General features: G+C 51.9%; 2 protein-coding genes across 6 annotated transcripts; one reads left to right on the plus strand and one right to left on the minus strand.

Annotated features, from left to right (window-relative positions):
* Positions 1–1,528: 1,528 nt before the first annotated feature.
* Positions 1,529–11,079, minus strand: LOC118590956 (nitric oxide synthase interacting protein). 2 transcript variants are annotated; one of them, XM_036198827.1, is made up of 9 exons: positions 10,999–11,079; positions 5,110–5,253; positions 4,698–4,803; positions 4,070–4,151; positions 2,575–2,734; positions 2,375–2,493; positions 2,109–2,296; positions 1,926–2,034; positions 1,529–1,637 (listed from the first exon to the last, which is right to left on the minus strand). In XM_036198827.1, the coding sequence occupies exons 2-9, from the start codon at positions 5,177–5,179 to the stop codon at positions 1,566–1,568; spliced, it is 906 nt and encodes a 301-aa protein (XP_036054720.1). In that variant the 5' UTR covers positions 5,180–5,253; positions 10,999–11,079; the 3' UTR covers positions 1,529–1,565. The 2 variants fall into 2 exon arrangements, with proteins under 2 accessions (XP_036054720.1, XP_036054712.1); XM_036198819.1 differs by having other exon boundaries at positions 2,375–2,734.
* On the plus strand, positions 10,993–19,067 carry Prrg2 (proline rich and Gla domain 2). 4 transcript variants are annotated; one of them, XM_036198841.1, is made up of 8 exons: positions 11,001–11,155; positions 11,879–11,939; positions 12,520–12,670; positions 13,208–13,389; positions 13,582–13,621; positions 16,633–16,777; positions 18,126–18,254; positions 18,564–19,067. In XM_036198841.1, the coding sequence occupies exons 3-8, from the start codon at positions 12,553–12,555 to the stop codon at positions 18,580–18,582; spliced, it is 633 nt and encodes a 210-aa protein (XP_036054734.1). In that variant the 5' UTR covers positions 11,001–11,155; positions 11,879–11,939; positions 12,520–12,552; the 3' UTR covers positions 18,583–19,067. The 4 variants fall into 4 exon arrangements, with proteins under 4 accessions (XP_036054766.1, XP_036054734.1, XP_036054755.1 ...); XM_036198862.1 differs by lacking the exon at positions 11,001–11,155 and adding an exon at positions 11,185–11,216; XM_036198873.1 differs by lacking the exon at positions 11,879–11,939 and having other exon boundaries at positions 10,993–11,155.
* Positions 19,068–19,103: the final 36 nt, after the last annotated feature.

Below are 19,103 nucleotides of genomic sequence, written 5' to 3' on the forward strand. Positions count from 1 at the left end.
TGGCAAGGCTTGACCCTGTCCCAGGCTAAAAGTGGCACATTGGAAACTCCCCAGTTGCTCTGCATTTTCCAAACTTCCTGGTTGCTTTAGGTCTCTATCGCGTGTGTCCCCCATGTGGGGTCCACAGGCCAGTGCTGGATGTATACTGTCTACAGTACTTCTTAGAGGTCTGCAGCTGAACCTGGGACAGGACGGTGTGGATGGGCAGCAAGCCCCAGAGATCAGAACTCAGGTCCTCCGGCCTCTGCACTCTAACTACTGAGCCATCTCCCCAGCCCCTGCCGCTCTATTTTTATCCAGTTTATCTTGTTTTGTTTCTGGAAGTGCTGAAATTCAAAACTGGTTTTTCAGTGGAGATGGCATTCTGCCCTCTAGTGGTTACAAGAGGACACAAATCTATGGGCCAAAAGGGCTTCCAAATCTTTGGGAGGTTGTGGTCAACAGTATCTTATTAAAATAATACACAAAGCAGCAAACTATGCACACAGGAATGTTCCGGGTGTCCTGATGCACCCTGGTAATGTGAGACGTTGGCAGTGAGGCACTTATCACGATGCCTGGTATCTGGTATTTTTAAGTACTGGCAACTGACTTACAGGATGTAAGATTATAAAAGAGACGGCTTTCCGTCACATTTGTTTATCACTGCACAGCCGACGTTTTCCCGTCAAGAATTCACCCAGGTTAAGGACTCAGATATGTGTGTTCTTACTTTGAACCAGTCTTTTATTTTTTTTTTTCCTTGAGACAAGGTTTCTCTGTGTAGCCTTAGCTGTCCTTGAGCTAGCTCTGTAGACCAGGCCTGCTTCTGCCTCCCAAGTGCTGGGATTAAAGGCGGGCGTCAGTCTCACGTAGTACAGGCTAGGCCAAAACTTGCAGCAATCCTCCTGCTGCAGCCTCCTGGTGTTGGGATAAAAGCATGGGCTACCACACCTTCCTTAAGATGGGACACTTGGGGCTGCACAGATGGCTCAGCTGTTAAGAGTACTCACTGTTCTTTGCAGAGGACCAGTGAGTTCCAGCATCTAGGCTAGGCTGTTCAAAATGGCCTCTAACTCCAGCTCCAGGGGGTCTGACAGGTTACAACGGCCTGTGCAGTCACTGTGCTCACATGCACAAAGCCCTCCCCACAGACACACATAACCAAGCTGTTTTGAATTAAAAGATAAGAGCCTGGAACACCTGCTTAGTGTGTGTCCTTCCTAGTCCAGAGAAGGAAAGAAAAAAGGAGTTTTACATGGAGTTGGGGGTGGGTGGCCTGCGTCACTTTTGAACAAGTTTAGGGGGTTGGCGTGGAGGGTACTGAGGAAAGCTGGACATACTCAGACGCTGAGATTCTTATTCTTTTTTTTTAACACAGGGTTTCTCTGTGTAGCCCCGGCTATCCTAGAACTCATTCTGTAAACCAGGCTGGCCTCGAACTCACAGAGATCCACCTGCCTCTGCCTCCCAAGTGCTGGGATTAGCGCCAGCACTGCCCAGCTAAGCCCGCTCTTTTGCACCTCCTGCCTACAGTGAGGAGCAGAGATCCAGTCCATTTACAGGCAGCTTTATTAGGTCACAGCTCAGGCTTGCATCACTGGCCGAGACAGCTCGGCCTGCAGCTTCACTCCGGAGCCTGCGAAGCCCGTACCGCCCTGGAGAGGAGGCAAAGAACACGCTGGAGGAGAACAGTGGCTCCTAGTAAGTCACAGGGCAGGAGATGGAGGGGACCCGGGACACAGGAGAGACTGGACGGGGGAGGCTGCTTTGACAAAGGGTCCCAGGATGGAGGAGTGCACAGGAAAACGTCGTGAAGCAGGAGGAGGATGAACAAGCTGCTGTGGGGCACCAAGAGTGCGAGTGTGAAGCGGGGCCGAACATGGGGAGGAGTGGGGTGAGCAGTCTGGGGTGGGGGCGACTGGGGTGGGGTCCTGGCAACTCACGCGCTGCAGCACAATGATGTCGCGCTCTGTCAACGTATCTCCATTCACAGGGTCCACCATGTCCTTCCGGATCAGCTTCTCGACACACTCCAGAGTGACCACGGCCCCACTGCAGTGGACACAGCACGGTCAGCCCTGCGGCATTTCAAGCCCCTCCAGTCTCTCTTCCCCAACCGTACTCACGAGGGCCGCAGCACTGCACATGGTGTGGCATTGCTCAGGCTGTCTCGGGTCACAGCACACACATAGCGCTCACTGCGTGTGATGAGCCCCACGCGGTCCACAGAGTCGTCCAGTTGTGTGAAGCGTACTGGCGTCAGGTCCGACATGCGCAGAGGCTTCCCAGACATCGGGCAAGTCACAGTGCGGGACTGCGGGCAGAGGCAGGGTCAACAGGGTAGAGGGTCATCATGTAAGGGGCGTAAGGGGCTCGGGCATTGGTAGCTCACTGGTTTTTCCAGCTTGGTGGCCTTTGCCTCGGGCGTCAGTGAGGGAATCCAGAAGCTGGGCAGCGCTTTGCTCTTGTCCTTGCCTGGGGGACCCGCACTGGACCCTGGCTGTTCACCATCTGCGGGAGGGAGAAGCTGGGGTACACACCTCAGGAAGCCACCCCCTGAAGACCGCTGGCCAAAGGCAGGTGGTTTGTCACCTGTGCTGGGTAAGGTGGCAGCTTTGGGCATGAAGGGGTTGAGGGGCCGGCTCACGATGGTTGTCTCCTTCTCCAGGAAGCCTCGAACTTGGTCCTGGGCTGCAGCGAGCTGCAACTGTTTCTGCTCTTCCCTCCGGGCTCCTCGTTGCTTCTCATAGGCCTGGGGAGAAGAGGGGCCTGGCTCAGCATCCCAGCCACCCACCCCGCTATCTACCCCATCCACCAATAGGAAGATGAGCCAACTCTGGCAGGGTCGGCAACAAGCGATGTTTTTGTGTGCACTTGCTAAGGGGGCCCTGGCATTTCTGAGTCCCTGGTTTCCTACTCAAGACAGTGTGGGACTCACAGTCCTCCTGTTGAGAGGCCCTATTCAAGGTGAGTCTGAGGTTCAAGTAGCCTAGGCTGGCCTGGAACTCAAGGGAGACCTTGACCTACTGACCTTCAGCCAATCAAGTCATAACATCTGGTCACGTGGCACTCTAGCAAGCACTCCACAAACAGCCACAAAGTTAAGTTTCTCAAGTGCTTAGAAGCCGATGGGCACTCAGTAAGCACTCAATAAAGCATGCTGGCTGGCCGGGGAACCCGGGGAACGGAGGGGCTTGACTCGGAAGTCTGTAGGCAGCACAGTGTGCTTTGTCCTGTGTGGCCAGAGTAGGTAAGGTATGCTCCCTGCTCAGGCCTGCCTGGCACCAGCAGCTGTCAACAGTAACCATGCCCGAGTCCATGAAGCCTCCAACAGGGGTACCATGGCAAGGGAGGGGCTGGCTATCCATTGGGCTGTGGGGAGAACATGGAGGCTGGAGAAGCTGGGGAGTGGGGTGCTGAGCATGCTAAGCATGCCTGAGGTAGAAAGCAGGGGTAGTACAGCAAGTGCCTGGCCTGTGAGGCCCTGGGTTCCATCCCCGTCCACAAACAAAAACAAAACAACCCCTCAGTGTGTCCTGAGCGCCAGAAAGCCAGGCTGTGGAAGGAAGGGGAGCCAGATGGTATGCCCCACACAGAAATAAAGGACACCTCCTAGACACCCAGCATGTCTGTTGCTGGAGAGATGGGCCTGAGTTACAGTGAGCACCTAGAGAAACCATATTTGTATCTTCCACTTGCCCTGTGGTGCCCTCTGATTTCACACTGGTGGCCATTTCAGAGATAAGGCCCACAGATGGTGTCCATTTGTATCACAAGCCTCTGCCAAATGCCTGGAGCTGAGGAGAGCAAGGGAGGCCGCTCCTGCAGGGTGCAGGTCAGTACACACAGCAGCAGAGGGTGTAGGGCACAGGGCTCACAGGTTCCTAGAGAAGGGTGAGCAGGGTGGATCCCAGAGGCCCTGGCCTGCAGGAGGTCAACACAGATGCTGCCTGGAAACATCTAGAAAGAAATGGGACTGGATGGCGCTCCAGGCAGAAACCAGCATCAGTGAAGGCCCCTTGAGAAAAGGAGCTGGGATTAGAAACTGCCCTGCTGGATCCCTAGTCTTCTCCTCAGTACCCATTACCTTCATCTGCCGGGCAATCTCTTTCTTCTGGTGTAGGATGTATTCCAGGATTGCCTCCCGTTCATACAGGTAGCCATCTGGGCTGCAGAGAGGGACGGGAAAGCGGGGGCCTGGACTTTATCACATGATGGTATCCACTCACTTCTCTAGCCATTCACTCCCCACTCTGGGTACCACTATCGAGCATCCTCAGTCCAGCACCCATCCACTCCCTACGCTATAAGGACCAAAGCATATTCACTCCCCATCCTGGGTACCACTAAACATCCTTAGATGACATCTTCCATAGTACTCCCTTTAGCCCATTTATTTATTTTTATTCATTTTATTTTGGGACATGGTGTTTTGCAGTTCAAGTTAGCTTTACACTGCTATGTAGCTGAGGCTTGTCTCGAACCCCTGATCCTTCTGCCTGCATGGCCTAACTGCTACTGTGACAGGTGGGCATCACACCTGGTTTTCTGTGGCACTGGGGATGAACCCAGAGCTTCTTGCAGGCTAGGAAAGCACTCCACCTGTCAAGCCCGGCCCCAGCTACCAGCAATGCAGTCCTTCCACCCGTGCTGGAGGAGCTCGGAGCTCTGAGACGCTGAAACCCACACACCCCAGCTGCCCCTCCCCTGCTCACGTGACCACAGGATCATGGCAGGGCTGCAGTGAGAGACAGCAGCAGTCAAAGTCCTTCACGGCATCCCGGCTCAGCCGGATGTTCTGGGTCCCATAGCCTGAGGCCGCTGGGGATGGAGAAAGGTGGTGATGGATGGGACATGCCTCTCACCAAATTCCCAAGGAAATGTGGGGTTGAGTGGGACCCGAGAAAGACGCGGTGAGGCCAGCCTTATTCCCCTCACAGTGGGGCAGGGGTGAAGAGGCTCATGGCTGGCTCCCTCCCCTGGGGTGGGGACCACTGTGGCTCTCAGCCTTCCCTGGCAAAGGTGGTATCCGGGAACAGTTGACATGGGCCACACTGCCTATGTTGCCATGAGCGTACACGGGCACTGACGGGCACCTGAGGTGAGAGCAGGGTCCCCGGACGGTACCTGTGTCCTTCTTCTTCTCATGGTAGGTGTAGACAGCCCCTGCAGTGCAGTTCTTGCCATGCCGCGTCATCCCGTGAACAGGGTCCCGGGACACTCACAGTGACAGCTGCGGCTGCCCAGAGGCGTGTTCCACAGTGGCAGAGTCTGGGGCAGGAAGGAGAGAGAGCCAGGCAGCCCCGGCCACTCACCATGTTGATCTCAAACTCCGCCCGCCTCTGCCTCCTGAGTGCTGGGATTAAAAGTGTGCCGCCACCTCGGGCATCTGTTTCAGTCAACCAATGATCTTTGGGATATCTGGCCCAATGGGTGTGGCCCTTTCTGGGTATGTGACAGGTTAAAATTGAGGAGCCCCTCACCCCCCTGTCTTTTGATCGCTCCCTTCGCGCCTGGGCAGAATGGCGGGCAAAGACTGCTGTTTACTGTGGGACCGGACAGGACAAAGGAAAGCCTCTGCTTACCCCTCCACTGTCTGTGGAGGCTCTGACCGCTAAAAAATTTTATGGGGGCTGGAGAGATGGCTCAGAGGTTAAGAGCACTGGCTGCTCTTCCAGAGGTCCTGAGTTCAATTCCCAGCACCCACATGGTGGCTCACAACCATCTGTAACGAGATCTGGTGCCCTCTTCTGGCCTACAGACATACATGCTGTATACATAATAAATAAATAAATCTTTAAAAAAAAGAAAAAGAAAACCAATCATATAAAAAAAATTATTTTATGGGTATATGTGTATGCCTGCTTGTTTGAATATGCATCACGTGCATGGATATGTGCCTGCAGGGACCAGAAGAGGGCGACAGAGCTTCTGGAGCTGGAGTTACAGATGGTTGTGAGCTGCTGTGTGGATGCTCACCCATAAACAGGCATGCATGCACATAGTCACATGCACACACATAAATAATAAAATATAAAAAAAATTGTACAAACAATGACAAGGCCAGTCTGGGCTAAAGAGTGAATCCAAGAACAGTTGTAGCACGAATCCTAATTGGTCTTAATAATAAAAACCTGGGCCGGGCGGTGGTGGCGCATGCCTTTAATCCTAGCACTTGGGAGGTAGAGGCAGACGGATCTCTGTGAGTTCGAGGCCAGCCTGGGCTACAGAGCAAGACCCAAGACAGGCACCAAAAGTACACAGAGAAACCCTGTCTCAAAAACAAATGAACAAAAATAAACAAATAAAAATTAAAAATTAAAAACAAACAAACAAACCCGGAGTCAGATATCAGGGTGAAAGCCCTAAGATCAGAGAAGCAGAGCAGCCACCAAAAGTCTTAACTCTGTGAAGTCCTCAGCCGAAAGGGGAGATCCCGCCTCCAGGAATCTTCAGACTGAATGCCATGAGCTCCTGTCTCCTCCCTCCTTATATTCCTCTCCACCCAGCCATTTCCCTTCCGGTCTCCACCTCCCTAGTGCTGGGATTAAAGGCCTGTGCAACTACTGCCTGGCTCTGTTTCTCTTTTAGACTGGATCAATCTTGTGTACACCAGGCTGGCCTTGAACTCACAGCGATCCACCTGCCTCTGCCTACAAGGGCTGGGATTAAAGGTGTGCGCCACCACTGCCCGGCCTCTATGGCTAACTAGTGGCTTAGCTCTGCACCCTGATCTTCAGGCAAGCCTTGTTTGTTAGATCACAAACACAATATCGCCACACACAGCCTAGGCAGTTGGGCAAGACGTTGTTATGAACGCAGTTCATTGTTAGAACGTCGGTCCAGCAGGCTTGAAGGCCACATTCCATCCACTGCAGACTAACAGTTCTAAGAAGAGGCCTCCTGCCTTTGGCATCCACCTGCCAAGCCTCCGCTGATCTGCCCAGCCCCCAGTCCTCTCGCACCTGCTGTCTGCTGTCACTCACACCTACTCCCAGCCCCCTGGGTTTCTGCTCCGGTGACCTTACGGGGCAAGTTCCTGCTTTATTCTTAGTCGCCAACTGCCTTGACCCTGAGCACTATTTGGCACTGGCTGGCTGGCATCTCTTGGCTGCGTCGCAGGTAGAGGATTCTGCTAGGTTGGTAAAACACTCCCTCTTTAAGTGGGAGGGACAGCTAAAGGGGGGGGTATCTTTTCTTTCCTTTCTTTCTTTCTTTTTTTTTTTTTTTTAAGATTTATTTATTATTGTGTATACACATTTGACTGCAGGCCAAAAGAGGGCACCAGACCTTATTACAGATGGTTGTGAGCCACCATGTGGGTGCTGGGAATTGAACTCAGGACCTCTGGAAGAGCAGTCAGTGCTCTTAACCTCTGAGCCATCTCTCCAGGCCCCAGGGGCATTTTCCTTTTTTTTTTTTTTTTTTTTTTTTTTTTTTTTGTTTTTCGAAACAGGGTTTCTCTGTGTAGTTTTGGTGTCTGTCCTGGATCTCACTCTGTAGACCAGGCTGGCCTCAGGGATCTGCCGGCCTCTGCCTCCCGAGAACTGGGATTAAAGGTGTGTGTTACCACCACCCTGCTAAAAAACGTATTTATTTTTATTTTATGTGTATGGGTTTTTGCCTGCATGTGTGTCTATGTACCACTTGCGTGTGGTGTCTCTGGAGGCCAAAAGAAGGTATGGACTGGAGTTACGGATGATTGTAAGCTGCCATGTGGATGCTGGGAATCAAACCTGCGTCCTCTGCAACAGTGCCCTTAAAGCTGAGACATCTCTCCAGCCCCCCGCAGAGTGTAAAAACTGAAACAACAACAAAACAGTCCAGTGAGGCAGAGGCAGGCGGATCTCCGTGAGTTCAAGGCCAGCCTGGTCTACAGAGTGAGTTCCAGGACAGCCAGGGCTACACAGAGAAACCCTGTCTTGAAAAACCAGCCAATCAACCAAGCAAACAAACAAAACACCAACAGAAAAACAAAACATTTAAAAAACTGGCCAGGCAGTGAGCCGGCGCCAGGGGTAAAGGGTTGTTGCAACCTGACAGCTGAGTTCAACCCTAGGACTTATGCTGTGGAACAATCTTTTGGTTTAATAAAGAGTTGAATGGCCAATAGCTAGGCAGGAAGCGATTAGGCAGAGAGAAAACTAGAGGAGATGAATCTAGGCATGGGAGAGATGCCAGAGGCCACAGAGGAGACAGGAGGTGCAAGATGGAAGAGAGGTAAAAGGCCAGGAGGCGATGGAGATTACCATAACTGGGTTAAGTTACAGGGGCTAGTGGGGACGGACAGGCTACAGGCTGACCTGTCACGTTAAGTCTCTGTCGCTTTTTTTTTTTTTTTAGGAGCTGGTGGTCCACAGAAAAATCTGTCTACAGATCCACATGATGGAAAAAAGAAGCAACTCCTGCAAGTTGTCCTCTGACTGACCTCCAAAAGTGTAGTGGCGTACACGCCTGTGTGCACACACAACATACATCCACAAATAAATGTGATCTAAACAATGTAACGGGACAGAAATGATACAGTGAGTAATAGACACTTGGTGCAGCCCTGATGTCCTGGGTTCCATCCCCAGAACCATTTCAACATGGAAGGAGACACAAAGATGTCCTCTGCCCTTGTGTGCTGTGACACAGTGCCCCCATCATACACAACACATATGTGCACATGCACACCATGAATGCACACAGAGATAACCACTTTAAAAAGAGAACATGTCCTAAAATTGTTTTGAGACAGGACTTCATTTAGCCCAGCTTGCCCTGATTCTTTCTGCAGCCTGAGGATGACCTTGAACTTCTAATTCTGCTGCCTCCACCACTGAGTGATTATGCCTGTGTAGCAGGTTCCTGCCTGGTGCCCTTGAAGGCCAGAAGAGGGCATCAGATCCCCTGGAACTCGAGAGATTACAGGTGTGTGCTACCACACCCAGAGAACATGCTCTAAAATTGTTAGTGGTGATGTCTATACAACTGTGTGAATATACTACAAACCGCTGAATTGTTTGTTTGAAGTGGGCAAAGTATATATTATGTGAAATTATACCTCAATAAAGCTTACTGAAAATACAAACATGAGTTAGGAGTGGTGACTGCATGCTTATAATTTCCGTACAAGGCTACCCCTGTCTCAACAAAACAGACAAATTAAGAGGCAGGAGATGGTGCACTGGGTAAGAGCATTAGCTGCTTCCCGAGGACCTGGGTATGACACCTAACACACCTGGCAGCTCACAATTAACTCTACTTCTGCACGATCTGATAGCCCTCTTCTGGCCTCTGTAGGCATTGTATGCGAGTGGTTCGCAATCACACATGCAGGCAAAACATTCATTCAAGCTGGGCAGTGGTGGCCCACGTCTTTAATCCCTGCACTCAGAGGCACTGGCTGGTGGATCTCTGTGAGTTCCAGGACAGCCAAGACCACACAGAGAAACCCTGTCTTAAAAAACAAACAAAAAACCCAACTCATTCTCGTAAAATAAAAATAAATCTTTTTTTTTTTTTTTTTTTTCCTTTTTGGGACAGGGACTCACTATGTAGCCCTTGCTGACCTGGAACATCAGGTGTAGGCCAGGCTGGCCTCTATCTCTGAAAGATCCACCTACCTCTGCCTTCCCAGTGCTGGGACTAAAGGTGTGTGCCACCACCGCCCGGCTTTTTTTTTTTTTTTTTTTTTTTTTAAAGGTTTATTTGTATTGGTAGTTTGTCTACATGTGTGTCTATGTAAGGGTGTTGGATCTCCTGGAACTGGAGTTACAGACAGTTGTGAGCTGCCATGTGGGTGCTGGGAATTGAACCCAGGTCCTTTGGAAGATGTCAGGGCTCTTAACCACTGAGCCATCCCTTCAGCCCCTTAAATAAATCTTAATCTCCCTACAGAGATATATAGTGCAATGTAATGCCATCCTGGACTGCATGCAACACTGTCTCAAAAAAAATAAGATAATTGCCGAGTAGCCCATGTCTTAAATTCCAGAGCTTGGGAGGTATTGGCAAGTGGATCTCTGTGAGTTTGAAGCCAGCCTGGTCTACAGAGCTAGCTCCAGGGTAGCCAGGGCTGTTACACAGGGCTGTCTCGAAAAACAAACAATAGCTGGGCGGTGGTGGTGCACGCCTGTAATCCCAGCACTCGGGAGGCAGAGCCAGGTGGATCTCTGTGACTTCGAGGCCAGCCTGGGCTACAAAGCGAGTTCCAGGACAGGCTCCAAAGCTACAGAGAGAAACCCGGTCTCGAAAAACCTAAATAAATAAATAAATGAATGAATGAATGAATGTGGCCAGGCGTTGGTGCCACATGCCCTTAATCCCAGCACTCGGGAGGCAGAGACAGGCGGATCTCTGTGACTTCGAGGCCAGCCTGGGCTACAGAGTGAGTTCCAGGACAGGCTCCAAAGCTACACAGAGAAACCCTGTCTCAAAACAAAACAAAACAAAACAAAATAAACAAATGAAAATAAGTGGCTGGGCGTGGTGGCGCACACCTTTAACATCAACACTGGGGCGGCAGAGGCAGGAGGATCTCTGTGAGTTTGAGGCCAGCATGGACTACATCGTGAGTTCTGGGACTGCAAGGGCTACGTAGAAAGACTCTTGTCTCAAGTAAAATAAAAATTAAAAAAAAAAAAAATTCACTTGCTTCAAGGCTCCTTCAGGGCCTCACCCACTACTGCTCATTGCCCTCCTCACCACTGTCTGGAAAAGGGAGGCAGACTATGGAGTTCTGCCTCAGTTCTCACTAATCCAGGGAGTCCCACGTTTCATCCTGCACTGGGATGGATCGCCTTTCCACAGCTAAACTACATTTTCTAAGCGCTCCCAGGATGAGGACGACATATATTGCAGGGCATGCTGGGAGATGTAGTTCAGCTTCCAACTCAGGGTTTACAGATCGCTCTATTAATGATTGCCAGGAAGTCGAAGTGAGAAATCTTATCCTGTCACCCTCGGAACTTCAAATACTCCCCCTACAAGAAGGGATCTTAGCGACGCGACCCCACACCGCCTGCAGCTCACCTCACAAACTGTTGTCCGACACGTCCGTCGCTGCTTCTACAGTGCCCCGAACCGGAAAAGAGTACTGTTTTTTCCCCTCCACTCCTCCCACTTCCGCTCGGCAGTAGAAACCGGAAATAACACTGCCCCTACTTGCGGAGGCGCTTCGCCTGGCTTGGTAAGTCCTTTCTTCTTCTCTTCTACCCCCCGGAAACGTGAGTGACAACTCGAAGGTTCCGGTGAGCGAAAGTGGCACGAATATGGGAAACAGCTTAGCCTGCAATAGGCAGAGTGGGGCAGTTACTTTCTTCAAGTCTGAGTTTAAGAACTAACTCCTTCGCCCAGAGATTCTGATACTCATTTTCCAAAATATATACTTATTTTTTCCTGATACATCTTAAAAGACGATTAAGTGAGAACTCTTTTTTCCTCATTTTATAGAAAGCAATAGTCAAAAGATCACGAGGCCAAGCTGGTCGAGTCAGTCACCCTCCGGAAATAGATATAATGTGGTACCGCCCAATTATTCTAGGAACCAAAGCATTCCGTTCCCACCAGTTTGTAGATCTCCAGAGACCCAAGATTTATTTTCCTGGCTCTGCCAAGCAATTGTCTGTAGGGAGAGACCCGACTGGGAAAGGAGAGAGGGCAAGGCTCTAATAAAGCCCCCTAGATACCCCCATTAGAGTAAGAAAGCCTTGCTTCTGTGTCCCTTGCTTCTGCGTCCCTGAGCCCTTGGTCCTAAGGTTCCTTTAAGTACTTTGTCCCTTACCTGAGTCCCTCCCAGAGCAGGTAATCAGTAGCCCCGCCCCCTGCCAGAAGCCAGGACCGGGCCTAGTTACCGAAGTGAAGCACCCCTCCTCCTCCCTCTCCCCTCCCCTCTCCCCTACCCCTTTTCAAGGCTGGCTATAGCTGACCCAGGGAGTCTTCATTAAAGAAGAGAGGCTCCCAGGTCTAGGCAGGTAAGTGAATAATACTTTAAGAGAAACTTGAGGGTGGCCGGTGGGGCACTCTGGTGTCCAGACTCTCCACACCATTGGGATCTAGAAACTTGGGACCCTAGGCCCTGGAGTCCAGGGCCCCTTGGCCCCTCAAGCCTTCAGACCTAGAAACTTAGGGCCTCGTCTGTCTTGTAATATTTGATCTCTGAGGGTGGATGAGGCAACAGGCTGAGGGAGTTTGGCTTGGAATGGAATCTGCCGGGTTGGAAGGGATCAGGGCTGAAGATGAACCTGTTTAAATGCTTACAATGGGTCAGACCTGTGATGGGTACTGTGGATACAACAGAGTGACAGAAGAGAGCACACCAGTTCTGTGCTCCTCATTGGGAGGGCACAGTCATCACTGAGATCCTTCTCTCACATTTGAATTCCTGGTACAATAGGCAAGTAACTTCCCCACCTGGTGACAGAGTCTCGTCATCTATAGAATGGCAGGAGCAGGTCGGTTGTTTTGAACAATAAGATGAGTTGATACAGACTGTGGTGTCTAGCATGGGATGCAGGTTGAGTGCTCACATTTTCTCTCATTCATTGACTGCAGAGTCCAGGTAGGGAGTCTTGCCTCAGAACTCTGATGAGGCATCTGTCATTTGGGAATCCACACAATATGAGGGGCCATCCTTCCCTGCTCTTAGTCTATATGGGATTGGCCACCTGCCTGGACACCTTACCTCATGGAGAGCAAAACCAAGGTGAGTGTTCCTCTACCCAGGATACTTCCTGGTTTCCAGGACCCTGGCCCTTCTCCCTCAGACCCAAGGGTCCAGGCCCAGCCCTCCTCCCTCAGACCCAGGGATCCAGGCCCAGCCCTCCTCCCTCAGACCCAAGGGTTCAGGCCCAGCCCTCCTCCCTCAGACCCAGGGGTCCAGATCCCAGCCCTCCTCCCTCAGACCCAGGGCTCCAGGCCCCAGCCCTCCTCCCTCAGACCCAGGGCTCCAGGCCCCAGCCCTCCTCCCTCAGACTCAGGGATCCAGGCCCCAGCCATCCTCCCTCAGACCCAAGGGTCCAGGCCCGTCTCTTCCCCCAGACCCATAAGTCCAAGCCCCAGCCTTGGGAAACAGATTCCCAGACTCCAATCATCCTCCCTCATACCCAATCGTCCAGACCCTGGCCCTCCTTGCTCATACTTGGGGATTTCCAAGCCTAGCCCTCACCCCTCAGAACCCGTAGCTCTTGATCTTCTTTGCCCTCGATCCTAAGGCCTCTGCTTTTGACCCTGATGTCCTTAGTTCTTGACATCTTCCTGGATCCCCCGGAGGCCCAGAGTTTCCTAGTTGGCCACAGGCGGATTCCTCGAGCTAACCACTGGGACCTGGAGCTGCTAACCCCCGGGAACCTGGAAAGAGAGTGCCAGGAGGAGAGGTGCTCATGGGAGGAGGCCCGGGAATACTTTGAGGACAACACACTGACGGTGAGGGCCTCTGAGGACCCTGGCGTCTAGGCCCTCTCTGCCTGCCTTCCCCAGGTGTCGAGGACCTTAGGCATCCAGCCTTCACCTCCCTCTTTACCTCCCTGGGGTTCAGCTATCAGGGTGGACTGGCTGTGAGGGGCTGTTCCATGTCTAGTTGCTTCTTTTCCCTTCTCTCCCCTCCAACCCTTCTAGGAACGCTTCTGGGAAAGCTATACCTACAATGGCAGGGGAGGTGAGTGAGTGGTGCTGGGGAAGCAGCCTTTGCCCCGGAGTTCCATCCAAAGTCTCTCCACACATACAAGGACTGCCTTCTCTCAGATCCCATGCTGCCCAGAGATGGCTGACAAGGTGCCCCTCCCTTTTCATGACGGCCCTTGTCTGAGAAACCCAGCACAACCGCATTCACATTCATATTAGGGTCCAAGTCCCCAGGAGGGGGGCATGTGGGTGGGTACATGGAAGGAAGGATTATTTTCATGGGGACTATCAGAAAGGACAAACTGACCTGGGCCCTTCTTTAGACTCTAGAGCCCCAGCCCCTTGCTTGCATCTTGGTTGCTAATGGAGCCGTTCCCTAGCAACAGAGCTAGGGCAGGAAGCCTGGCCATGCTCACCTGTCCAGTTTGCCTACCCCAGCCCCTCCTCTGAGTTCTGAAGCCCTCATCTTGGCTTGAGCCTTGTTGCTAAGGGGGACTGCTCCTTAGCAACAGGGCCCTGGCCAGGCCAGACAGAAGAAGCCAGAAGCACTACCTGGCTGGCTTCCCCTCCCCCTACAGCCCCATGCCAGCCACAGCCTGCCTGGTTGCTAAGGAGGCCTTCTCCCTAGCAACCGTACCTAGCTGGAGGACCAGGGCCTCCTGCCCAGCTGGAGGACCCCCGTCTGGGCACCAGCTGCCCCACCCCCTCATGGCTTGGTTGCTAGGGGTGGATGCACCTTAGCAACAGGCCCAGGTCTGTGCTGGAGTCCAACTGGTTGCTAGGGGAGATGGCTCCTTTTCTACAATCCTAGCAAGGCCTAGTGGCTCCTTGGATCACCTGAAATCTGCCAGACTTTGGAAGCCCTGTCTTCTCACTGCAAGCTAAAACAAGAGGTAGCCAGATAAGATGGCCCTGACCTTGGTCCTTCAGTCCCAGCTACTCCAGAGGCCAAAGCAGAAAGCTTGTGAGTACAAGGCCAGCCTCTGCTCCCTATCAAGTCTGAGGCCAGCTTGAGATCCCATTCTCAAAACAAAACCAAGGGCTGAAGAGATGGGTCATTGGTAAAGTGCTTGCCACGCAACCCCAAGGATCTGAGTTTGATCCCCAGAATTTACAGGAAAAGCTGAGCATGCTGGCGTACTGAGGAGACACAGGAGGGTTCGTGGGGCTCCCTGGGTAACCAGCCTACCTAAGTCACTGAGGTCTGGCCTCCTTCCCTCCTAATGAGAGAACCCTTCTCAGAAAACAAGTCACCCCAGAGAGACTGCTCAGCAGGCGGCTGTGCTTGTCATCAGCCTGATGACCTGAGTTCAGTCCCTGGACACCACTCGGTTGAATGAGAGAACTGACTTCTGGGAGTTGTCCTCTGACCTCTACACACATATATACACATATAAATAATTAAATGAAAAAATTAACGGTGGAGGACTCCTGGGGAAAACACCAAAGGTTGAACTGTGGTCACTACACACACACACACACACACACACACACACACACACACACACACACACACACACAAACACACACACACACACACACACAGATGTTGTTCAAATCTTAGATGGTCTTTTAATAAAAAGCCCAGATAGCAGGGTGAAAACTGAAAGATCAGAGAAACAGAGCAGCCAGCCACTAGTTCTTACCTCTACGAAACCCTCAGCCGAAGAGGGAGAGTTCCTATTCCCTCATGCCTTACAAAAAAAAGTCAGCAGGGAGGCCAGAGGGATGCCACAGCCTTCAGAGTCCTTGCTGCTGCTGTTGCAGAGTGCTGGCGTTTGGTTCCCAGGACCCTGGTTGGGTGCTGCCACAACTGGTGACAACTCTAGTCCAGTGTCTTCCTTTGACCTCTGTGAGTACCCACACACATGTGCACCCCCATACACACACACAAAACAATAAAGTAGATTATTTAGGAAATCAACAGGAGGCTGGAGAGATGACTCGGGTTACAAACTCTTGCTGTTCTTGCAGTGGACCTGGGCTGAGTTTCCAGTATCTACATGATGGTCACAATCATCAGTTCCAGTTCTAGGGAATCCAGCACCCTCTTCTGACCTCTTATGGCACCAGACATGAGTGGTCCACATACACATAAAATAAATCTTTTAAAAAGCTAGAAGTTCATTGGAACAGTGGTGGCACACACCTAAATCTCAGCACCCAAGAGGCAGAGGCAGGCGGATCTCTGTGAGTTCCAGGCCAGCCTGGTCTACAGAGTGAGTTCCAGGACAGCCAGGGTTACACAAAGAAACCCTGTCTTGAAAAACTAAAACCACCACCAACAAAACAAACAAACAGAACCCCTAGAGGTTCGATCACCAGCATGACGAAAAGTATATAAACATATTTGAAAGTAAAAAAAGCCAAAAGCAAACCAAGTCATATTGAGGGCAGGGACGCTGAAGTTTCCCTTTGCTCCCTTTGTTTGTTGATGGGGTCTGCACCTTAGGCATAGCGTCATGTAAGCTCGACACCTCCATATTTCAGCGTGTCCTCCAATTTATCCGTTCTTATCCTTGTAAATACTGAAGCCTCCTTCCTATGGTGTGGTACTTCCTTGTGTGCTACACTAACAGTTCAGTTTAAGTAGAAGATACACATTCATATGTTGCAATGAATTGTCTTCCCTTCCCTCTCCAGTGGTGGGATGAACCAGGCCATAACCAACTGCCCTACCACGAAGTACATCCCAAATTCAACTCTTTTCATTTCTTGCTTTGTGACAGGGTCTCGCTAACTTGCCGAGGCTGACGTTGGATTCACTGTCAGATAGACTTCAAACATACTATCCTTCAGCCTCAGGACCCCTCCCACCCCCAAGTAGCTGAGATGACAGGCCATCACTCCAACTCAGATCTCAATGAGTTTTCAAGAGCTCCTGGTAGGGTTCATGAAGCTCCAGTGTTTGTTGCCTGAGGCCACAGGAGCAGGAAGGGAGCTCAGGCCTCTCTGCCTTGCTTCCCAGCCCATGCCCTTAGGGAAGGAAATGGAGATGCTGGAGGAGGTGGTAGCCCCTGGATCAGTGGTACCCTCTACCCACAGGGCGTGGACGAGTAGATGTTGCAGGCTTGACGGTGGGACTGACCTCTGGGATCCTGCTCATCGTGTTGGCTGGCTTGGGAGCCTTTTGGTATCTGCACTACAGACGGCGGCGCCGACTCAGAGTCCCGGAGTCCTGTCAGCAAGAGTAAGGGGTCTTCCAGGAGGAGGGAATGTGGGAGATGAAGGAGAGGAAGGTGGAAGGGAGGAGGCTTGATCTGAGGAGAAGGGCTAAGGTCTGAGGCAAGAGACCGGTGATGAAGAGGCTGGAGCCACAGGCCTCTGGAGAGAAAAATCTATGTGAAGTTGATACCTGACTTGTGAGTATCAGGTTCCAGTGAGGTCATCACTGAACAAATTGCAAGTGGGAGGCTGTTCCTGTGTAGGCTGTGGCCCATAGCTGCCGGTTGTACTGTCTTTTCCATGCATACAGGTGGCAGCATGTGTGTGTATGAGCTGTGTATGTGTCTTTCACACCAGCAGAGTCTTACAGGGTGTCTGATAGCTATACCTGGGTATCATGGTGAGGCAAGTTCAAAGCTAGCCTGGGTAACTTAAGGAGGACCTCTCTCAAGATAAGGTGTGAAAGGAGAAGTGAAGGTATAGCTGAGTAGTGGAATGTGTGTGTCCAGGCAGCCCTTGAAGGGCTGGGACGTGGGGTTGCCCGTGCTCCTGGGTGCCCCCCAAACTTGACAACCTGGGTTCTATTCCAAGGACCTACATGGCGGAAGGAGAAAACACTCCCCCGAGCTGTCCTCTGACCATCGTTTGTGTGTGGGCATGTGTGCATACACACACTCACAGAATACATAACTACTTTAATATAAAAATAAAATGTAAAAGAATGGATTTGGAAGCTGGGCATGGTGGTTCACACATGCAATCCCAATGCTTGGGAGGGTAGGCAGGATTGTTGGAAGTTTTGAAGCCAGCTTGGGCAACCTTGCTTAAAAGAGTGGATTTGGGAAATTTTGAAATTAAATGTTTCTGTGTTGTTCCTGTCTGTGTGGACCTGACAAACTTTGTCTTGTCTGTCCCCGGTGTCTGTCCACCTGGCGTCTCTCTGTTACCTTGGTGCACCCATGTTCCTGTGGATGAGAGTGTGCATTTGAGGTTCATTTTCATGTCTACCTGTCTATGTCCGTCAGGCTGTCCTTTGAGGCACTTTTCTGGGCCATCTCCCTTCCACCTCTGCCCCCTCCCACTAAGACTGAGGAGTCTTAGTCTGTAAACCCTTGGTCATGTGTGTTTCTTATTTACTTCTTGTAAAAATTTATTTTATGTGTATGGGTGTTTTGCACGCATGTATGTATGTATACCATCAGAGGTCATAAGAGGGCGTTGGATCCCTGGGTCTGGAATTATAGATGGTTATAAGCTGCCATGTGGGTGCTGCAAATGGAACCCGGGTCCTCAGCAATAGCAGCAAGTGCTCTTAAACGCTGAGCCCAACTCCAAGGTAGGTTTTATATTAACCACTCCTTTTCTGTCTCCAGGACCGGGCTCATCAGCCCCCTGAGTCCCCCGACGCCCTTGTCTCCACCCTTACCCCCAGGCCTTCCTACCTATGAGCAGGCGCTAGCAGCCTCTGGGGTGCACGACGCCCCTCCGCCCCCTTACTCCAGGTACGAGGTGGGGATTCTGCCGGGGGTATAGTGCAGAGGAAGGCAGCGAGTGGGAGGGGCGTGTCCCCCAAGGGCAGGGCTTGGTGCTTTGGGAAGCCTACAAGGGGCGGGGCTTGCAGGGCAGGGCGGGCCCTACGCAATTGTCTGTAGGGGCGTGGACCCGCCTTGTAAGAGTGCAGCTTTTCAGGAGGGTGGGGCTTGTGCGTACAAGATTCAGGATTGGCTGAAGCACCAAGGGCGGTCGGTGTGGTCTTGTTGGAGGGGGTTGTTTGACTCTGCACTGTACTCTCCCCACCCCCACCCGGGCAGCCTCAGAAGGCCTCACTGAAGACTCGCTCCCGAGCGCGGGCTCCCCGAACGGTGCCCCTGATTCACAGCAGATTCCGGAAGTCGCTGGGCCTCTTTGACTCCCTGGCTTCAATGTGTGCGTGGGAGTCAGGGTCGTCGGACCCGACGTCTATCATGACACACGTGTTTCCGCCGCGCACGGATACACGCATGTCCCTAACCATCATGTTGCCGAGTCCGCGCTCCTGCTCCTCGTACCCGCCCCTCCTGAGCACCGGCCCTGAAACTCGGACAAGACGTGACTTGACTGTCGCCCCACCGGTGTCGCGGGGAGCGTACACGCAGAGAACCAGGCCCGTGCACACGCCCCGTCTTCGTGTATTTCCCCACATGGGCGGTTCGTAATCCAGCATAAAGGTGGAGGGCGCATTTGCTATGTGCTGGAAAAGGTGTCACGCTTGTGTTGCATCCGGGGAAATGGAGTTGAGCTGAACTGCTGCTACCTACCTAAAAACCCTTTGGAAAAGGAAATTTAAAAAGAAAAAGAACTTCCCTCCACAC

This window comes from Onychomys torridus, chromosome 1, assembly GCF_903995425.1.
Source record: "Onychomys torridus chromosome 1, mOncTor1.1, whole genome shotgun sequence".
NCBI classification, from domain to species: Eukaryota; Metazoa; Chordata; class Mammalia; order Rodentia; family Cricetidae; genus Onychomys; species Onychomys torridus.